The sequence below is a fragment of the Lutra lutra genome, chromosome 16 (assembly GCF_902655055.1).
Source record: "Lutra lutra chromosome 16, mLutLut1.2, whole genome shotgun sequence".
NCBI classification, from domain to species: domain Eukaryota; kingdom Metazoa; phylum Chordata; class Mammalia; order Carnivora; family Mustelidae; genus Lutra; species Lutra lutra.
In genome coordinates this window covers 55,491,963-55,513,457 of record NC_062293.1, presented here as the reverse complement: position 1 = coordinate 55,513,457, position 21,495 = coordinate 55,491,963, and the positions used below count along the sequence as shown (strand labels likewise).

The 21,495-nt window shown below is 46.7% G+C and overlaps 1 protein-coding gene across 1 annotated transcript in view; it reads left to right on the top strand.

Annotated features, from left to right (window-relative positions):
* The window catches only part of DNAH9 (dynein axonemal heavy chain 9), a 342,755-nt gene that overhangs the window by 234,712 nt on the left and 86,548 nt on the right, over positions 1 to 21,495 (top strand). Inside the window, 6 exon segments of the mRNA XM_047707126.1 lie at positions 2,908 to 3,333; positions 9,439 to 9,558; positions 12,128 to 12,316; positions 14,715 to 14,950; positions 19,764 to 19,886; positions 20,834 to 21,038. Of these exon segments, the coding sequence (XP_047563082.1) occupies positions 2,908 to 3,333; positions 9,439 to 9,558; positions 12,128 to 12,316; positions 14,715 to 14,950; positions 19,764 to 19,886; positions 20,834 to 21,038 (1,299 nt within the window).

The window sequence follows — 21,495 nt, the reverse complement described above, 5'->3', positions numbered from 1 at the left end:
TATATTTCCCAAACCCAATCACCTGTCACATCTCCACTGTTGAGAGCCCTGGTCCTGGGCTGGCTCAGTCTCCTACCCCAACAACTGTGCGGTCTGCCTGGCTACAGTGGGGCCAGCCGCTAAAAGGTCTCAGAGCAAAACCACATCATTTCACTCCCTGCCTAAAACCCTCCAGTGGCTGCCCCTTGATGTTAGAATGAACTCAAACTGCCCCCCCTGTGGCTCTGGATCCTCCCTGGAGCTTTGATCCTGACCGGCTCTCCTCCTCCCACCCTCCCAACCCCACTCTACAGAGAAGGAGAAATTTGAGTAAAAACTTCGAGAAGAGCAGGTCCAGGCAACAGGGAGAGCAAGAACCTGATGGCAGGAGTGGAGTGGAGAAACCAAGCATGCTTGCTGTTGACTCGCTCACAATCCCGCCTGCCTTCCCAGAACTGTGTCTTCTGTCCTGTGTTCCTCTTAGGAGACCCGTAACCGCCTGCCTTGCAGTGATTGGCTACAGGAGCCCCGCCTAACTAAACGAGATCATTTCCCAGGACATTTTTTAAAAAGACTGATTGATTGATTGATTGATTGACAGCCTGCAAGGGGCAGGCAGGGCAGAGGGAGAGGGAGAGAGAGCATCTCAAGTGGCCTCCCCACTGAGCAAGGAGCCTGACGTGGGGCTCCATCCCAGGACCCTGAGATCACGACCTGAGCCGTAACCAAGGGTCAGCCCTTTAACTGAGCCACCAGGCGCACCCTCCCAGGATATTTTTATTTCCACTTGCACTGGAGGAAAGGTCTCCTCTTCTGCTTGCAAAGCCATGGCCATGACCTTGAACAGCTGACCCCCTTTCATTCCAGGTGATTGTTGGACACCCCTAGTCGATGAGCACCTGCTGTATGCTGAGTTCTGTTCTAGGCCCTGGGGCAACTGTGGTTAACAAGACTGAGGAGGATATGGAAATTCAATAAAGAAAAGGTGGTGACCAATTTTGATAGCCCCAAGTTGTCTGCAGATCATCAAGGAGCTGATGGGAAATGACGGGAAGGGGAAGCTGACAGGGAAGTCCTTCTCAGTGGGCAACGTCTGAATTCTGAATTGAGATCCTGACAGATGAGAAGGGATAAGCCAGGCAAATAGCTTAGCAAAAAGCATTCCGGGCAGGGGTCTGGAAGTGGGGATGAGGTTGGCCATCGATGCACTAGAAGGAGACCAGGGCTAGAGCTTAGTGACAGAGACAATGACACAAGGTGAGGGCAGAGGGGTAGGTTCGAAGGCCTTGCAACACAAGAAGATGCTGTGCAAAACAGAAGTACACGCAGGGAGCAGCAGAAACAAGAGATGATCCAGAGAGCCCACAGGCGCTCAAAACACAGGTCCTGGGGCACCTGGGTGGCTCAGTGGGTTAAAGCCTCTGCCTTCGGCTCAGGTCATGATCCCAGGTCCTGGGATCAAGCCCCACATCAGGCTCTCCGCTCAGCAGGGAGCCTGCTTCCTCCTCTCTCTCTGCCTGTCTCTCTGCCTGTCTCTCTGCCTACTTGTGATCTCTGTCTGTCAAATAAATAAATCTTTAAAAAAAAAAAAAAAAACAGGTCCTGCTCATCCTTCCAGCTAGCTCCCAGCTCATCGCCCTCAGATACTGGAACCAGAAAGTCCTCTTTGTTCTTGAGCTGGGTCTTCTGTCACTGCTACCAAAAAGGCTGTGGGTAATTTATCGAGAGATAAATATATCGAGAGATATAAAAAAAGACTGGAAGGAACTACATGGAAACTTAACAGCGACATATCTGGGTCGTAGGATTCCCTTTCAACTCTGTACGTTTTTATGGTTTCTTATTTCAGGACATTGAGGATGCTGAACTCAACACTGGTTTAAAATCGTGGGGTTTTGTTCCTGATTCTATGTTCTGACTCTGCCCCTAGGGGAGGCCACCCCCCACACGTATGCCATCCTTCCATCCCCGCCTCTGATGAGTTTTCATGACCAAATGTGAAAATGGTTTCAGAAGCAGAGATCGTCTTCCCACGTGCTTTCATTAGGAGCAAGAAGTAATCCCTTCCCCTTGCCATTTGTAGATTTCCAGGCCCTCTTGGGCTGGAAATGAATTTGGCACGTCTTCCAAATCAAGACTTTCCAACCCCTTCCAAAATCATCCCCCCAAAACAAGTGCTTCTGGGGTCATAGGCTTCTCACACATGGTCATGACAAACCTTAAATCAATGTCACATGCATTTAAGACATGGCTTCTCTCACAGATGAGGGCACACCCCTGCCCCCAATTTACACATGGACACACAGAGGCCCGGAGAGTTGAAATGACTTGCCAAGGCCATATCTTTCTGGTGCAAGTGATGCTTGGAGCAGAGGACGACCCCACCTTGAAGCAGGGGCAGTGACTATGCTCAGCTTTCTGTCTGAATTATTTCCCAGTGGAAAATGTCACTTTGCCATCCGGACAGTCAAGTGTAGGTAGAATAAGCTCACGGAACAAAGCCCTTTAATTAAAGAAAAATAAAATTTGTTGGGTTACAGGGCTAGTCTCTCCAATCCAAGATGGGAAATTAATTTATAATAACCTTATCTTTTATTCATAGCGTGCTGCCTATTTCAGAGAATGCTGGCATCCTTCTATTTTACTGTCGAATGTGAAATAATTGTGTGTTTCTAATGGGCTGTGAGTGGCGTTCCAGAACTGAACAAACGAGCTGAGTCTCAGCTAGCCCTTGGCAGGCGAGTCTGAAGCCCCTGGGGGGTAGCTTTGGTTTCCTTCGGATGAGTCATGACATTTAAAACTCGGAGGGCTCCGCAGGCTTCAAAGCAGCCCTTTCAGAACGATCGTCCTGGAGCCCAAGTCCATTAGCAGCGGAGGACAAAGGAACCACGATCGTTTGTCCCTAAGCACCTCCTCCTCTCTCCGCAGACCAACCTGACCGAGCTGAAGTCGTTTGGGGCCCCGCCTCCGGCGGTCAGCAACGTCACTGCGGCGGTGATGACCCTCACGGCCCACGGGGGCCGCGTGCCCAAGGACCGGAGCTGGAAGGCTGCCAAGGTCACCATGGCCAAAGTGGACAGTTTCCTGGACTCCCTCGTCAACTTCGACAAGGAGAACATCCCCGAGAGCTGCCTCAAGGCCATCAGGCCGTACCTGCAGGACCCCGAGTTCAAGCCCGAGCTCGTGGCCACCAAGTCATCCGCAGCCGCGGGGCTCTGCTCCTGGGTCATCAACATCGTGCGCTTCTACGAGGTCTTCTGCGACGTGGAGCCCAAGCGCCAGGCACTGAGCAGAGCCACCGCGGACCTCGCTGCCGCCCAGGAGAAGCTGGCGGCTATAAAAACCAAAATCACGGTAAGTGAGGCCAGGGCCCCTGCTCCCCCATTCCACCTGGGCAGTCTCTGGGGGAAACCGCATGCGCCCCAGGGTCCCGATTTTGAAAAAGAGGCGGGAAAACCAAAGTGGGATGCCGAAGCTCCTGGCTTTTCAACTGAGGCCCCCTTTGCTTTTCCTCAAATCCTGTATTTCCTCAAATACAGACTGATCCTGCAGACCGTATGTGGTCTGCGCTGTTCTATGGAAGCTTTCAGAACCAAGCAGTACCTTGTGGTTGGGGGGGGCGGTCCCTTGACCATAAGTGTAAAACGGTGAGGGTCATTAGCTTTGCCTACGTCTGGATGATGTCTTGAGTAGATCTGCCTCTCTCCAGACTGGGGGCTGGGGAGATCGTGGGTTTATACCTGTTTGAGAGAGAGTTTCCCCTTGAACCTTACCTTTGCCCTTAAAAATGGACACAATCAAAGGTAGAAATCGGAATCCCTTAGGACGGGAGAGCCGCTGAAATTCCATTCTAGGCTGTCCCCTTTACAGATGTGTGACCTTTAGAAAGGTCTTTAAAATGCCCACACTTCAGTTTTCTGGAGTAAAATGGACACAGTAACCTCTCACTTATTGAGAACACAGTGACGACCGGGGAGAGTGTCCTCACAGAGCCCTCCCATAGTCCACATGGGGCAAAGGCCACTGCCTCACGACGACCATGGCTACCCTGCCTCAGCTCTCCCTCCTCCTCCTCCTCCCTACATGTGCTCTCACATGTGTGCTCCAGCTCCGGTGATTGGCCACTCCTAGGATCAAGTTCAATCCAAAATACTTCCTGGATCTTTCCTTTCTACGCACACATTCCAGGCAAATACGATCCTTGGGGCAAATCTGTCGTGATGGTAAAAGGGGCTTTACAGATGGTGAGAAGTAAATTGCAGATGTGCCGGCCGCTTCACAGGACACGGGCGTATTAATTGCTAGATTAAATTCTGTGGCTGAAGGCCCTAATTCAAAGAACCTTGCCACTGATCTCTTTCTCAAGAAAAGAAACTTGGTGCGTATTAAGGAGGGCATGTATTGCATGGAGTACTGGGTGTGGCGCATAAGCAATGAATTTTGGAACACTAAAAAAAAAAAATAAAATTTTAAAAAAGAAAAAAAGGAAAAGAAACCTGGGCAAAGCAGCTAATTGCTCAGTATGTTGGCTTTATAAATCCAGACACTCAGGGGCCATCTCCTTAAAATGGATGATAATTACCTTAACAATGGCCTTCTTCAAAGAACACCCAGACCAGAACACCAGAACACCCCCACGGCTGATTCTGAAGGGAATAAGCCTCCTGAGAATTTCCATATTCTACAGTCTCTCCCAGAAAAATGTTAGAACTGCATTTTCAAAGTTGGTTTTCTTTTTTTTTTTTTTCACTCAAGTTATTTTAACTAAAGGAACATTTGGTGCAAAGGGAATGTTTTCAAAATGTTTATACCTTTTCACTAGCCAACATTCCCATGATGGGCCCAGTCAACCTGTGAAAGCAACAAGCGCATCTTTCAAATACTTGGCTACCTTAGGAAGACACTTCTTCTGCCAAATTTTTTCTTTTTTTGAAAAAAAATGTATTCTGGCTTTTAACAACCTCCTCTCCCTCCTTTGCTTATCCACATGCCTTTCAGCGTCCTAACACTTTGGACACTCCCCCACTAATGACAGACACTAACGACAGACACTAATGACACTCCCACCCCTAACATGAGGACCACCCCAGGCAAGGACATTCTTCCCTCTAGGACACTGAGGCCATTGCCAGCTACTCCTGTCCCCCAGCCTTATTTTCAGGATTTTACGATACTTCCAAGTAAAGAACATTATATCCAAGCTAAAGTTTATTTTTTTAAAAAGCATATTCCCAAACAGATTATCATATACCTAAAAACAGGAATACTGGCATTATATCTGCGTAGTATATTTTGGATGGATTTTACGTATAGGTATTTTCCCTTTTTTCTGTAATGATAGCATATATTAATATAACGATTCATTAAAAGAATGGTAATAAAAACAAGGCGTTTTCATGGAGCATATACTGACACGTAAGTAAAATATCAGAGAAAGGCATCTAATGAGAAACCACAGTCTCCAGCCCTATAAGTGCTTGTGTCGAAAAGGACTGGTCAAGCCACTCAGAGCCTTCATGCTAGTACCTTCTATGTGTTTCCTTTGGCCCACACTCAGTCTTTGCAAACGATTTTGTTAACCACCCGTATTTAAATCAACAGGAGATTTTCATAAAAATCTGATTTCTGGCTGGCCATAAAGTCATCAGAAGATTCCCAAACAGCATGAACCGACCGTAGAGTTGAGTAGCCCCTTGAGTAACCCCATCCAACCCAGTTTTGTCACGAGTCCCCACAAATCCCTGTGTTTTTCAGTGTCAGGCTCCTCTGACTAGCTCCCATGGTCTTCCTGGCCCCATCTCTAGGCTGTGCTGACATCCCTGTTTCTTCAGCTGCATGTCTTCTCGACACCATCATGACAACCACTTTTAATTGACATTAAAAGTAATTCTTGCCCTGGAGTAGTTCTTGCCCAGAGAAGCAGCTTCCTTGCAACCTTTGGTTTTCAAGACAAAATTATTGCCTGTTCCTTTAGCTCTTCCCCCGACCTCCCACTTCCCACCTTCTGTTGCCATTACTGATTGTTTCTTTTGCTTTTGAGTCACCAAGATGCAAAATATCTCTGCTCTGTTCTGCAACCAAAATTAAGTTTCCCAGGCTCTCTTCACTGACTGACTGGGAAAGGTGAAACATCAGTAAATTCCCTTTGCATTCTCTGAAACTTCCTGTATTTTTTTTTTTAGCAGATCTAACTGATCCATTAGTATTCCATTTCCTCTATTTATGGAAATTATTATTTATTAGTAACAATCCACAAAATGCTATTTGGGCTAATAAATTCTGAAAACACAAAGGATATACAATAAACACGCAAAAATCACTATTTCTATACATAAGCATTGAATGATCCAAAAAGGAGATTAAGAAAATCATTCTTTTTATTCAAGGATAGTTGACACACAATGTTGCATGAATTTCAGATGTACAACATAGTGATGTGACAAATTTCTACATTCTGCTGTACTCACCATAAAGGTAGCTACCACCTGTCATCACATAGTACTATTACAAGATCATTGACTGTATATTCCCTATGCTGTGCCTTTCATCCCCGTGATTTATTCATCCTGTCACTGGAAGCCTGGACCTCCTGCTCCCCTTCAACCATATTGCCCACCCCCACGCCTTCCTCTCCTCTGGCCACCATCAGTTTATTCTCTGTGTTTATAGGTCTGATTCTGCGTCTTGTTTAAAACAATTCTATTTTTAATTCACTTCCTTCTTTATACAATCTTTCCCCTTCTCCCTGGAGTTTCTACTTGCTTTTGTGGGTTTTTTCTCTGTCATTAGTTCCTTTTGCATAACGTTGTTACCCCTTAAACTCTCCATGCAATCCAGTGTCCTAGCACTTCCATTTTTGCCCCCACGACCTTTCACTCTTGTCCCAGACTCAGAGTTCAAATCAGTGTTGGAGAGGAAACATGTTCGCTGCTTTCTTGGGTTGGTTCCAGTGACTTACGGAGCCCTTGACTTCTCCTTCCTTGATTTCTTCTCTTGTTTGCTGGAGCTCACTCTTAAGTAACTTTCTCAGAAATGTTAAGTAAGAGGTCAATTTTCTGATTGGTTCAAGTCTGGAAATACCTTTCTTTGATTTTTAAACTGACCTGGCAATTTCGCTGAGTACTGAATTCTGATGCTAGTGTCCATCCCCCCCCCCCACCCCACCTTACTTAGAACACTGAATGCCTTACCCTGTTCTTTAGTGAGAAGTCTGATGAGCAGTCAAGGTCACATTCCTTTGTCAATGCACTGTGTTTCTGCCTTTCTGAAAGTCTTTACTTTTTTTCTCTTTTTTTTTTTCTTTTTCTTGAGAGAGCACAAGTGGAGGGAGGGGCAAAGGGAGAGAGAGAAAGGGAATCCCAAGCAGGCTTCATGCCCAATGCAGAGGCCAAAGTGGGGCTCGATCTCATGACTATGAAATCATGACCTGAGCCAATATCAAGAGTCAGATGCTTAACCAACCAAGCCACCCAGCCACACCTTTTTCTGTATTCTTGATGTCTGAAGCTTTACACTGATGTGCTTAACTGCCATGTTTTAGATTCACTGTACTCAGCATGTGGAGACTTCTTTTCCTCAACTCTGGAACATTATTTTGTATTATTTCTTTGGTAATCTCCCTTCTGTTTACTTTTTGACCTTATTTTCTAGAATACACGTTTGTTGGATGTTGAACATTCTGATGAGTCTTTTGTTCCCTCAGAGTAATTTTATGTTTTCTTACACTTTCTAACTTTCCTGAAATTCATCTTTTAACCCTTCCCTTGAATCTATTATTTTTTTTACATTAACAAGAATAATAATGTCTGCAACAGTTTTTGTTTTGGGGTTTTTTGTTTTGTTTTGTTTGTTTTTTGCCCTCTGTTCCTTTTGCTAACATTCTTTTCTTGTTTTATGGATGAAACAGCTCAAGTCTTCCTGAGAAACTACTCATGAAGGATTTTATTGTGCTCCTTGTGACTAGTGTTGTATCTTTTCTCAGATGTTTCCCCCCCCCCTTGTTTACCTTAATTTAGTCTTTATCGAATGGCTTCTTGTCCTTTCATGTTTATAAGAGTAGTGTTCAAAAGCTGGTATGGTTTGGCAAGCAAGGGCCGAACTGACTGACCGGCAGAATTTGTTTTCAGGATCAGTTGAGTTAAGTTGGTTGCATCCTTGATGCCACAACGTGGTGTCTTCTCCCTGCCACTATTGAATCTCCTGCTGTGACACAGACGCCTGGTGACATTGGACACTGGGCATGTGGGTGGAGATAGGGGTAGAAGATCAGTCCTCCCAATGAGCTCCCAATGAGCCCTCTTACTTTCAGCACCCCCTTCCATCACACCTAAAATTTCCAAATCCCTTTGGAAAAGGGATTTGTATGTCTCCTTTGGTGAATGGAGGCCCGCTCTGTGTTGTGCTTCCTGTGCCCTCCTCTGGTACTTTCCACTCTTCTCTAAGTCCAGTCTGCCATAAATTGATTACAGTCCCTCACTCTCCAGTGACCCTCAACATTTGCTCAGTGTTCTGGGTTTATGATGTTTTCAATAGCTTTGTAATTATTTTAGAGAAGTCTTGGGAAGAAGAGAAGGTAAATGAGTGTGGCCAGTCTGACATTGTCAATTGAATGACTCACCACCTGCTTTTCAAACTGCTTGGCTGTATAAACTTGGCCCTTGATTTGTTTCTCCTGGGACATGGTAATGGCCAGCAAAGCAGCCTGAATGCCAGTTACTGCATAGACTTGAGACCTATTTGGAGGTATCTACCATGTGTCCCTATGTCTTTGTGTATGCAAATATATATTCTGGGGGCAACACAAGCTACATACTTCAATTCTAAACTCTTGATAAATTTAGAAAACATTGAAACCATGTCTTCTTACAAAATTCTCCTCTATTTCAGGATGATTGGACAGAATAGATGAGGTTAGCAAAAGTTACCTGTACTCCTAGGACCTGAAAACAAGGAGAGGACTTAGACTGCAGATAGCCCAGTCCCAAACCGCAGACCTGTGGCAGCAAATACAGTGTGTGCCCCTCCCAGGACCCCCAGCATCCTTCTGACCATTTTCAGGCCAACCCAGGCTTCGGTGCACTTCTGCTTTTAATAGAAGCACTGGTGTTTTAATAACACCTGCAACCCCTTCCCCCCCCCAACACAAGGAGAAACAGAGTTTATGCACACACCCACCCCCCATGCCATCACCCCACTTGGTCCCGCACCAAGGACTGGGGCAAGAAAGCTCAGCCTTCTTGCTTATGACATGGCTGATCTGGGCTTCCCCAAGGGCTCCACCTGAGATCACCCCTAATTTGCCTGCCTTTCCTTCCCTGTCCTATCTTCTCCAGTCCCTTACAGCTCCCCCACCCCAGGATGCCTTCCCTAAACACCACCTACACATAACTCTTATCTCAGCCCCACTGGAGGTGACTTGGGCTGGAACTACGGATAGACCTTGTGTTCCTTCCTAAACAGCACCTTAATGAAAACCTGGCCAAACTCACAGCCAAGTTCGAGAAAGCAACGGCAGACAAACTCAAATGTCAGCAAGAAGCTGAAGCGACCGCAGGCACCATCTCCCTTGCAAATCGCCTGGTGAGTGTGAACCTCAGCAGCCTGAGCCATAATTACATTAGCTGAGCTTGTCAAGTGCCACCGAGGTACAGAATAGATGAGCACAGCTTAGCACCGCTTTGACTTGGGGGGAAATATTAAAATGTGCTGGGATGTGGGCGGGGAGAGAGGGAGGAACAGATATTAAAGCATGCTGGGATGCAGGGACTGAGTCCTGAGAAGTGTGCCTAAGCACAACCCAGTCTGGTCAAGACCATTTTCCTACAGAGATGTTCGCGGGGATGGGAGCCCTTGATCTATGAGACAGTGGGGTGAGACATACACGCTTATGTGCATATATGCGCATTGACTAGAGGAAGCCTTTCCAGACAAAGCTGGCCACTCAATAGGCAAGCTCAGCAGCTCTTTGCTATGTAATGTTTGATGATAAAGGCATGACCAGGATAAGGAACTGAGACAGAAGCAGACAAGAATGACACCTCTTGACCCTGAGCATCTGTGAGCATGACCTTGCCCAGATGCATGTATGTACACTTACATGCGTGTGCACAAACATATGCATACACATGTAGGCTCTGGCCTCCCTAAGAGAGTAAAGCTGAGGGTCCCCGCAGGGTGTTTGTCTTGTGAGTGTCTGCTGACTACCCTGAATCTTAGTGATGTAACACAACAACCATTTTGTTGTCTCTTGTAAGTTTGTGGGTCAGGACTTTGGGCAGGTTTCCCCAGGCAGGTTCTCAGCTCAGGGTGGTGCCTACTGGGGCCACTCAGCGTTCTTTGTCTAGTAGATGGCTGGTTTATCAACATACCTTGGCAGGAACCACTAGAAAGGCAAAACTCTCTCCAGTAGGGCACCTAGACATCTCACACGGGGTCTCGAGGCTCCAAGAGCAAGCGCTGTAGCAGACAGGAAGTACAGGATCCCAATCTCTTAAGGCCTGGGACCAAACACCAACACAGTATCCCTCCCGCTGTGTTCTATCAGTTAAAGTGGTCACAGGTTCAGGGTGGGGGAGCATAGGCAGGAACTCTTTTTTAATTTTATATATTTATCTTAGAGAGAGAGAATGAGAGACTATGAGAGAAGAGGTAGCAGCAGGAGGGAGAGAATCCCAGGCAGACTCCTCGCTAAGCACAGAACCCAATATAGGGCTCGATCCCACAACCCTGAGATCATGACCTGAGCCAAAACCAAGAGTGGGATACTTAACTGCCTGAGCCACCCAGGTGCCCCAGGTGCCAATTCTTGAGGAATGGAGTGTCAAAGAATTCATAGCCTTTTTGTAACCCCTCCATGGCTTATATCTCCTGTCCTGCATTAGCTAAGATCCTACAAGGCAGGGTCCACTGGATATGAGCTCTCTTCCATAGGCAGCCTTTACAGCTCCCTTGCCCCCAGTGAAGGGAGGTGGAGTCGAAGCCTTTTGACTTTGATTCCGGCCACCATGTGTTTCTACAATGAAGCCAGATTTTCTTGTTTAGGGAGAAACAGGTGACAGCAATGGTGGAACTGGGCCGTGCTTTGGTAAGGAAAGTTGCCGGCACAGAAGTGTGTCTGTGCGGTTGTTTGTTGGACCTGCTCTTACTGCATTGCCTTGAGATGGTCATTTGAACTGGACAGTTTGGTCTAGAGACAGCTCCTCTGCAAATGGGCAGGAAGCATCCCAGACCTCCTAGCTGGCCTGGCTTCCATTCCATTTTCTGTCTGGTTTCCAGAACTTAGCGTAGCCTTCTTTGCCTGGCTGAAGCAGTTTCTGAACTAGTCTTCTTGGAAGGCAGGCAGGGTGTCCAGGCTCTGAATCCAACCCACCTAGAGGTTGTAGTGAGATAATCCAAAACGGGCCTGGAAGTGGTCGGGTTGGCCAATCCTTAAGGTCTCTTCCAACCATGATGTTCTGGTAGAACTGCCATCTTTTGGACAAGGACAAGGTCAGTCAGTGTTAACACAGACTCAGCTCTACCATATCCATAGAAAGGAGGCTTCTCCTCCCCTGGAGAGGGGTCCCACAGAGAGGTATGCCTTGCCAAAGTGGAGCGGGCAGAGTCAGGACACGTTCCGCCATCTTGGTTCTTTGTGCACGGCCATGGTCCAGTCCCTCTAACTCTGTCCTAATCACCGTGTCTCTGTGCCCACCCACTGTGAATTATTTATAGTGCCTGGCAGTGATTTTCTTTATTTTCTGATCCCCAGCATTTGGCGAGGAGAAAGGGGAGGCACACCATTTTCTAATAGGTTCCACAGCCCAGGCACTGTGCTAAGTGATGAATGTACATGATCACATTTAATTTTCTCCCCAGCCTGTGGAGGTAGGTGGTATTTGTCTCCCAGCCTATAAAGGGCAGAACCCGGAAACCTGTGCTCCAAGACTGTAATCCATCCACAGCCCGTACAATGCATAACACAGAACAGGTGTGTTTACTGAGTGTGCACTATGGCAAGTCTCCTTTGAGCCAAAGGGCCACATAAGTAATGTTCCGAGTCTTCTGGTATCAGACATGCCATGTGCATTCTCTGTGACTGAGTCCATGGTGCTCTGTAGAGTCTGCAGGATGGTGAGCCTTCTCTCCCTTCTGGTCTCTGAAACCGCAGGTGGGAGGACTCGCCTCTGAGAATGTGAGATGGGCAGAAGCCATACAGAACTTCCAACACCAGGAAAGCAAGTTATGTGGAGACATCTTACTCACCACAGCTTTCGTGTCCTACCTCGGCTTCTTTACAAAGAGGTACCGGCAGAGCCTCATGGACGGGACCTGGAGACCCTACCTGAGCCAGCTGGAAGTACGTACATCCTGAATTTCTCCTGACCACGCCAGCCTGGGGCTACCAGTGAGCTCATGTGATGCTAACTATACCGCTCTTCTAGTTCCTTCTTGCCTGCTTCCTCCCACCACTCCCACCTGAGCCTCCCCCTGCATGGGATGAAGGCACCCATGTCCTTCCACCTGCTTTCTCATGTTCCCAACCACTGCCCTCTGGGCTACCCAAGGACAGCATCTCTCCTCTCCATTGGGCTCTCCAGGGAAACTCTGATCCAATGCCTACCAGGCTGCCTCGAAAGTAGAAAACTCGAGAAGCACCAGAAGCACCCTGTGTGTTCCTTCCAGTCTCCCTGGTCTTGAGCCAAACTTCAGAGCTGGGGTGGGGCCAAGATTCTGCATTGCCCCTGGTCATGGGAACCCAGACATCTGCAAGCAGACAGTTCCTCCTCCTTCTGTCCTGTGTCCTCAGCTTCTCCCCCTAGAATAAGTTGATGGGTTTTGCTCTCAATTCCTACATCTCTACAGAGACAATGAAGGTGGGGGACATGCTGGCCCTACAGTCAGAATAATTCCTAACTTTGTCCACTTTCCTGCCACTCATTGTCCTCAGTCTACTGAGGGTTCCTCATGTCCTCCTTCTCCATGAGACAGGAGGACAGAAGTTGTCTAAAGACCCAGATGCCTACAAAGTGGTCGCCATCCAGTGGAGGAGATTAGGTGCATGAAAAGTAGCTGCAGTAAGAATCAGCCCCAAAGTTCACCACATGCAGGGAGTGTTGTATTCCAGAATGTGTCTGTAGGCAGTCCTCAGAACATAAAACCCATACTGTCTGGTGACAGTTGGTTCCACAGACCAGCTCCCAAAATCTTACTCACCTGATGATTTATTAAATAGCGATATAAAAAGTATTATGGAAATAACACCTGCATTCATGCTCTTATAGCACTAGGAAAGAAATAAACATAAAGCCACCGTCTGTCTCTCAAACACTAGAGGAAAGGAAATTATCAAAAGGACAATCGTTCACTGAGTACATGAAGGTAAAGAGCTCAATGGCAGCTCCAAAGGGATTTTTCTGGCTTTGTTTGGGGTTTCTACGCATTTGGGGGCCATGACCCAAAATGGCGCTCTGATGAGACCCATGGATTTTCTCACAGGAATGTTTTTAGTGCATAAAATGGATTCGAGATACATTCCTGATCCCAGGGTAAGAACCTCCAGAGGTAGATCTTGCTTTCAAGGTTGGTTTGATGGTAGCGTGCCAGCTGTCCATCACCCTCATGAGTGAGACTAAAGGAAAGGGGATGGATTTGACAGGGTTTCCCGAGGGAACAGGGAAGACAAACCACAGAGGAGAGAGGGACAGAGAGGTTAAAGGGTCATGTGTGTGTGAACCTTGAAAACATTCCACTAAGCAAAAGCAGCCAGCCACAAAAGGCCACCCATTGTAGGACTCCATTTATGTGAATGATCCAGAAGAGGTATAGAAAGTAGACTAGTAGAAGCTGGGACCTGGGGTAGAGGGGAAGGGGAGTGACTGCCAAAGGGTATGGGGTTCCTCTGGGGGTGAAGACACCATTTTGGAACCAGATAGAGCTGGCCATCATACACAACATCATGATGGACCAAATGCCAGAGAATCAGGCCCTCTAAAATGGTTCATTTAAGTGACATGAATTTTACCCCAATTAAAAAAAAATGTAGGCATGAAATGTGTCCCCAGTAGAAAATATTAGCTGTAGAAGAATTAAATGAGTTGAGTGTGGTCAACAGAAAAAGAAAAGGAGGAGTCTGGGGCACACACAGGGGTCACAGAGGGAACCAGGCCCTGGGAGGCATCCTCAGGCCTTGGAGGTGTGCTGGCGGGCTTCCCAGGATGCACCAGCCAGCAAGTCTGCAGGGAGAGGTTATGCAGGGGACCCCAGAATTGGAGGGTGTTCTGGGATGGGAGAAAGGAAGCATATCTGGTTCTTTGCAATCTGGGCCTCTGTCAGCACTTGGTGAGTGCTGTGCGTGACGGGAAGGGTGACATGGCACAGGCAGGGGTAGGCCTTGAGTATCAGAACTCGGGGGAATAGGGACCCTATTAGCATGAGCAAGGGCAGAGAGGAGCCTGTGGATAACACACATATAACCCATGCTAGAAATTCGGTTTGGATGAGTACACCCAAGAACAGAGGCTCACGGAGGCCAGATCTCGGCTGCTGTTCCTCCGTCAAGAGGAAAAAAAAAAAAAAAACCTCCCAGGACTTGAAGAAAACGCTTCCAGAAATCATCACACAGCCAGAAAAGCACTCTTTGGGGGGATTTTGATCATACTTTCAAAGGAGTCGTGGCGACTTTGGGAGCTCCCCCCCGGCTCCAGCTGAGGAAGCCTGCTTCTGCTCTGATCGTGGGTCTCCTTCCGCCTCCTCAGGTCCCCATCCCCGTCAACCCCACCCTGGATCCCCTGCGGGTGCTGACGGACGATGCTGACGTGGCAGCCTGGCAGAACCAGGGCCTCCCCGCGGACCGCATGTCCACGGAGAATGCCGCCATCCTCCTTAGCTGTGAGCGCTGGCCGCTCGCAGTCGACCCACAGCTACAAGGCGTGAAGTGGATCAAGAACAGATACGGCGAGAACCTCCGGGTCACCCAGATCGGCCAGAAGGGGTAGGTGGATGAGCACGTCGCTTCTCCCTTCGTGTCGTTTGTGCGGAGGGGACAGGAAAAGTGTCCTGAGTGGATCTTAAGGCCCAGTGGGTGGTTTCTACCTTCCTGCTCCTTCCACGAGGTTTCTCTTGTTTCTCTTCCCATTTTAGGAAACCTCTCAATGAAAGATGCGTGGGTTCCAAGTCTCTCCTTTTCTTTGCCATGAGAAACCGTGTGAGTGCATGTGTGTGTGTGTGTGCGTGTGCATGTGTGTGTGTGAGAGAGAGAGAGAGATAGAGAAAATGAAAGAGAGTCTCCCAACCCACCAGGAGTCCTGTCTCCACCATCTGTCTTCCCCCTCCCATCTCTCCTTGGACACGTCCACCCCGAGCATCACATTCCACGGGCAAGCAAAATTCTGTGTTTCACAAAGTCTCCCTTCATGTTTAGCCAAAAAGCACCTGTCTTAGCCCATCCTAGAGCCCACTTCTCTGCCCGTTGTTCCCACCTCCAGCCCAGAGCCCCATAGAACAAACCTAAACATTGTCTCTCCTCGGGAACAATGGGCCATTGCAGTTGGATACATAGCGACCAAGTCAGTTCTGCACCTTCCAGAGCTCTGGCACCTGCCATGTGGCCTCGTACGTACCCGATGGGGGAGTTACTACCCAAAGGGCCATGAACAACACTGAGCATGTCTGTCCAGCACCTGTCCCAGGCCTCAGCACCTCCTACCTCATGGCTTCAGTACCTGTGTTAGAACCTAGCTTTACATTTTTGGTTCTCGGTTCCTGTTCTGTGCCATCAGGACGCACGAGTGGGATCGGACGGGGCAGGGGCGGAGAGGGCGAGGGACAGAGATCATTTGTGAGGTGGTTGATATGTGCCAGTCCTCACATTAGGGACCTTATCTCAAATGCTTTCCTTAATCCAAACAGCTGATAAGGTTAGCATTACTGGTACCATTTCACATTTAGGGAAACTGATGTTCCCAGAAGCAAATTAATGTCTGCAGGGGTATACCATTTTAATTTTTTTTAATTTTATTTATTTTGAGATAGCATGAGCAGGGGGAGGATCAGAGGGAAAGGGACAAGCTGACTCCTCACGGAGCAGGGAGCCCAAAGTGAGACTCAGTCACACAACCCTGAGATCATGACCTGAGTGGCAACCTGAGCCTCAGACACTTAACCAACTGAACCACCCAAGTACCCCAAGAGTATACCATTTTAAAAGCAATGTTCATGCTACATCAAAAACTAATTATGCACTATATAGTAGCTAAATGAACATAATAAAAAAATAAAATAAAAATAAAAGCAATGTTCATAACAGCATTATCCACAATATTTACAACGTGGCAGCAACCCAGGGATCTGTTGACAGATGAATGAATGAACAAAATGCGTTGTACCCATACAATGAAATATTATTCAGCCTGAAACAGGAGTGAAGTTCTGACACCCACTGTAACATGGAAGCTTGAGGACATTCTGCTGAGTCAAATTAACCAGTCACAAAAGGACAAGTGCTGTATGGTTCTACTTGCATGAGGTTCCTAGAGTTGTCAAATCCACAGAGACAAAAAGCAGAATGGTGTTCCCAGGGGGCTGAGAGGAGGGGTCTGGGGAGTTATTAGTTAAGGGGTACAGAGTCTCAGTGGACAACTTTGTCTCAATGGACAACAAAGTCTCAATGGACAACTTCTGGAGATGGGTGGTGGTGACAACAGTGGGAATGTGCCTGATGTCCCTGAGCTGTAGAGTTGAAAGCCGCTAAAATGGCAGGCTGTGTGTGATGTACATTTCATCGCCATTATAAATTAATTTATTGAATGTTCTTAACAACCAATGGAGGCAGTGTTTGAAGCAGGTGGTCCTCAGTCAGAAACCCAAGGTTTATGTACTCTAACATACAGCCACCAAGGAGAGTCTTGCTGCTCTGGTCATATGTCCCAAACGTGGCTGCCCAGAGGTCCAGATCAGCCAGCATTGTTTAACTCAAACACACAATGTTACAAAAATCATTAAACAGAGCAAATATTGGCTACCAGCATGGATCCCTTCTTCTAGAGAGGGTAAGAGTTGAAATGAATCCCAGGGTACGTCAGGGTATATTTTTATCTGTGTCATGGGCCAGATAATCTCATCTTGGCCTTTTCCCACACTTGGATCAAAGTTTTCTCTTCTAGGGGCACCTGGGTGGCTCAGTTGGTTGAGCCCCCGACTCTTGGTTTAGGCTCAGGTAATGATCTCAGGGTCATGAGATCGAGCCCCACATCAGGTTCGGTGCTGAGCATGGAACCTGTTTATGATTCTCTCCTTCGCCCTTTGCCCAACCCACCTCCCCCCAACTCATGCTCTCACTCTCTCTCTAGAAAGAAAGAAAGAAAACATTCCTTTCTAATTAGCTAACAACCGTACCTTAGACACAGGTGCATATTCCTCTTTGCTCATTCTAGATCCCTAGTACCAAAGACAGTGCTGATACACAGCAAGCCCACAGTAACTATGTGTCCATTAATTCTGTGTTTCTGTGTGCCCACTTTTCTGTTGGATAGTTTTCTGGATTTGTTGTGTATTATCTGAATATAAATATTCTAATACACACAGTATGTGTTAAGACTCCTAAGTATAGTGTCCATTCATCATATGAATGGAAATTTGTTCCAGGTGTCATTTGCCTTCTGATTTTATTTGTGGGGTTTGATCTATGACAGTTTGGGGGTCTTTTTTGTTTGGGGGATTTTTAAGCCAGGTATGTCATCCATTTCTTCCATACATCATGCTTAGAAAAGTCTTTCTCCAGAAATTATATAAATATTCACCTATATTTGTTAGGTTTTTCTGTAAGTTTTTTTTTTTTTTACATTGAAATCCAATCACCTGAAATACATTTTAGGCTCCTATAGAAGATACAGAACTAATTTTCATTTTCAAGTAGTTAGCCCTTGTTCCAGTACCATCTATTAAATTCTCCGTCCTTTCCTCGACTAATTAGAGATGACAGTTTACATTAAAGTATTTATTAAGCAGTCTTTAATCTTTTCCATTTATATAATACTGTACTGGCCTCTGATTACCTAGGTTTATATTTGGCAACATTTATTGTGGTATTGCTCATTAAAAAAGTAATGTATCAGGAAAAAGTTACATTGTTAAAAAGGGGGGGAGGTGCTACAAAATAAAAGAAATTAAAAACTCCTGTGATTCATGCTTCAGAGAAGAACTCTGCTAACTTTCTGGTAGCTGAAATCCTTTCAGATTCTTCCTGTGTATCTTATACATAGGACACCATATACCTATGGTTCAAGGTATATAAAATATTTTAGTATTAGGTACTATGAGTCCTTCCTCTTGTTTTTCAGGAACTTTTAATTCTTTTTTACCATCCTTATTCTTTTACTAACTTTAAGATTTATGGTCAGTCTCTGTAGTTTCATTGTTGTATGTTACTTGAACTGGAGTTTCATCAAACTTACCAGTCTATTTAGAGAAGAATCAACGTTTTAACATGTTTAATAAACTCTGTATAACATTGAGAAATTTTAAATAATCTGGGCTTGACAATCAGTTGTTAAAGAAATTAAGGTATATCAGTCCAGCCTAACACCTGGTCATAGAAAATTGTTACAGAAGAATATTCAACGACTCAGGAAAATGTTTCTGATACATTTTACCTCCAAGAACCAAACTATAAACCCATTGAGATACCACCTTACACCAGTTAGAATGGCCAAAATTAGCAAGACAGAAACAACATGTGTTGGAGGGGATGTGGAGAAAGGGAAACCCTCTTACACTGTTGGTGGGAATGCAAGTTGGTGCAGCCACTTTGGAGAACAGTGTGGAGATTCCTCAAGAAATTAAAAATAGAGCTTCCCTATGACTCTACCATTGCACTACTGGGGATTTACCCCAAAGATACAGATGTAGTGAAAAGAAGGGCCATCTGTACCCCAATGTTTATAGCAGCAATGGCCATGGATGCCAAACTGTGGAAAGAACCAAGATGCCCTTCAACGGACGAATGGATAAGGAAGAGGTGGTCCATATACACTATGGAGTATTATGCCTCCATCAGAAAGGATGAATACCCAACTTTTGTAGCAACATGGACGGGACTGGAAGAGATTATGCTGAGTGAAATAAGTCAAGCAGAGAGAGTCAATTATCATATGGTTTCACTTATTTGTGGAGCATAACAAATAGCATGGAGAACAAGGGGAGATGGAGAGGAGAAGGGAGTTGAGGGAAATTGGAAGGGGAGGTGAACCATGAGAGACTATGGACTCTGAAAAACAATCTGAGGGGTTTGAAGGGGCGGAGGGTGGGAGGTTGGGGGATCCAGGTGGTGGGTATTAGAGAGGGCACGGACTGCATGGAGCACTGGGTGTGGTGCAAAAACAATGAATACTGTTAAGCTGAAAATAAATTTTAAAAAATTAAAAAAAAAACAAATTATAAAACAAATATGCTGTATGAATCCACTAATAAATACAAATGCAAACATAAATTATAAATAAAGTATAATAAAAGGAATCAACTTGAAAATATAATATATCAAAACACACTTTCAACACCAAAATGTGAATGACCAATGAAAAGAACACATTCATTTTCATATCCTTTTTTATATTTTGTCATATTTCCTTATTTCTGAAACTGCACAAGATCACAGAAATATACATTTAAATAGAGGAAAACAGGGCCACCGGAGTCAGCCCAGGGAGCTGCGCCCCCACACATCTGCCACAGAGGCCGTAGTTGTCATGTTACATTTTCTGCACATCTGTACCTTACCACCGACTCACGCTGCAGGACTCTCATTCCAGCTACCTCCAAACCCTGGAGCATGCCCTGGAGGCCGGAGACGTGGTGCTGATCGAAAACCTAGAAGAGTCCATTGATCCTGTTCTGGGACCCCTGCTTGGGAGAGAGGTCATCAAGAAAGGACGGTAAGACTCTGCTCTGTCACTGATCCTTCCTGGGGAGCCGGCTCCCAGAACCGTGAGCAGGTCCGCTCTTCCCAACCATCCCCTCCTGAACTCCTGTCACGTGCTCCTCGCAGCACGCACCCCTATCTTGCTTCCATGAGGGAAATACTTAGCTGCCCTTGACTTGTGGAGAAAGTTTCCTGGAGTAACTCTGCGCCCCTCAGTCACGTCCTTGACTTCCTCCTATGTGGGAACAGTGCATGGTTTCAGAGGAACTTTAGAAAGGAAGTGCTCAAAACACAGACTGACTTGTGAACATGAAGATTTTATCCAAGCTAGACTCCCAGGTTCTGAGAACTCGGCACTTTGGCCCTTTGATGAGTCCCTGTTGATTTGGGGGCTGGCAAGGGATCAGGGCTTAGCAAGTGTCTGGCAGAAGGAAGAGGATGGGAGAGGATGAAGGACAGCAGGCACATCAGAGAGAGATAGAAAGAAAATTATCACAGAAGGTTTCTTCACTCCGGACCTTCACCCACTGCCCAGGCCATAAATAGTTTTCCATCAGTCATGAAAAAAGGGCGCCCTATCTTTCAAGCCTGTAAAGCACCTTTGTGAAAACTGTTGGTGTCCTTTTCTGTAAACGCTTTAGTGCCATCTGCTGGGAAGTCTCATAATGTACCAGCCTACTTGGACCACAGTGTGAAGGACCCTCCCAAGAGTCAGGCACACCAAATCAAACATGGCGGCCGCATGAGAAAGTCTCTAACCCCCCACCTGCACCCCCCACACCCCCGTGCCCCACATTAAGGCAAACAAGGATCTCAGGGCTCAATCTAGACATGCTTGGGAGGAATCCGAATGTGGCCATATTGTTTGCTACCATCTCGCAAAAAAACATCTAGAATTCTGTCCTTGACCGAATCTCCCAGGAAGGCACCCCACCTCCAGCACGACCTTTTGTGTTCCAGATTCATTAAAATCGGAGACAAAGAGTGTGAATACAATCCCAAGTTCCGGCTCATCCTTCACACCAAGCTAGCCAATCCTCACTACCAGCCTGAACTACAGGCTCAGGCCACGCTCATCAACTTCACGGTGACCAGGGATGGCCTGGAGGACCAGCTGCTGGCTGCTGTGGTCAGCATGGAGAGGCCAGACTTGGAGCAGCTGAAGGTATGTCGGCTACCCACCAAGGAAGGGAGGACGAAAATGCTCGACCCCCACATCCTGCTCCCCATTCCGGGCTAGGGTTGGGAGCTGCTTTTCCTGGAGCTGAGTGTCATGGTTCTTTGCTAAACTTTGGGGAGGGTGACAAGGGGGGGCCCAGCACCGTTTAGCTGCCTGAATGTCAAGTTGGGAAAGACAATACAGCAAGGCAAGGACCAGAGAGGCCGAAGACATCAGGGGAGCAGAAGACACTCTTGTCACCAACAGCAGAGATTGGCCCAGGGCTAGGAACATGCTTGGGCCCCCACATGAGTCCAGAAGTAACCACCGTGGGAGGAGAAGGTCTTAGTGAACTCAGGCTGCTACCAAAAAATACCACGGACGGGGGGACTATGTTTCCGCCCTCGTGGACCTTACAGTCTAGTGGAGGAACACAGAAAATCAGCGTAAATAAACAAAAATA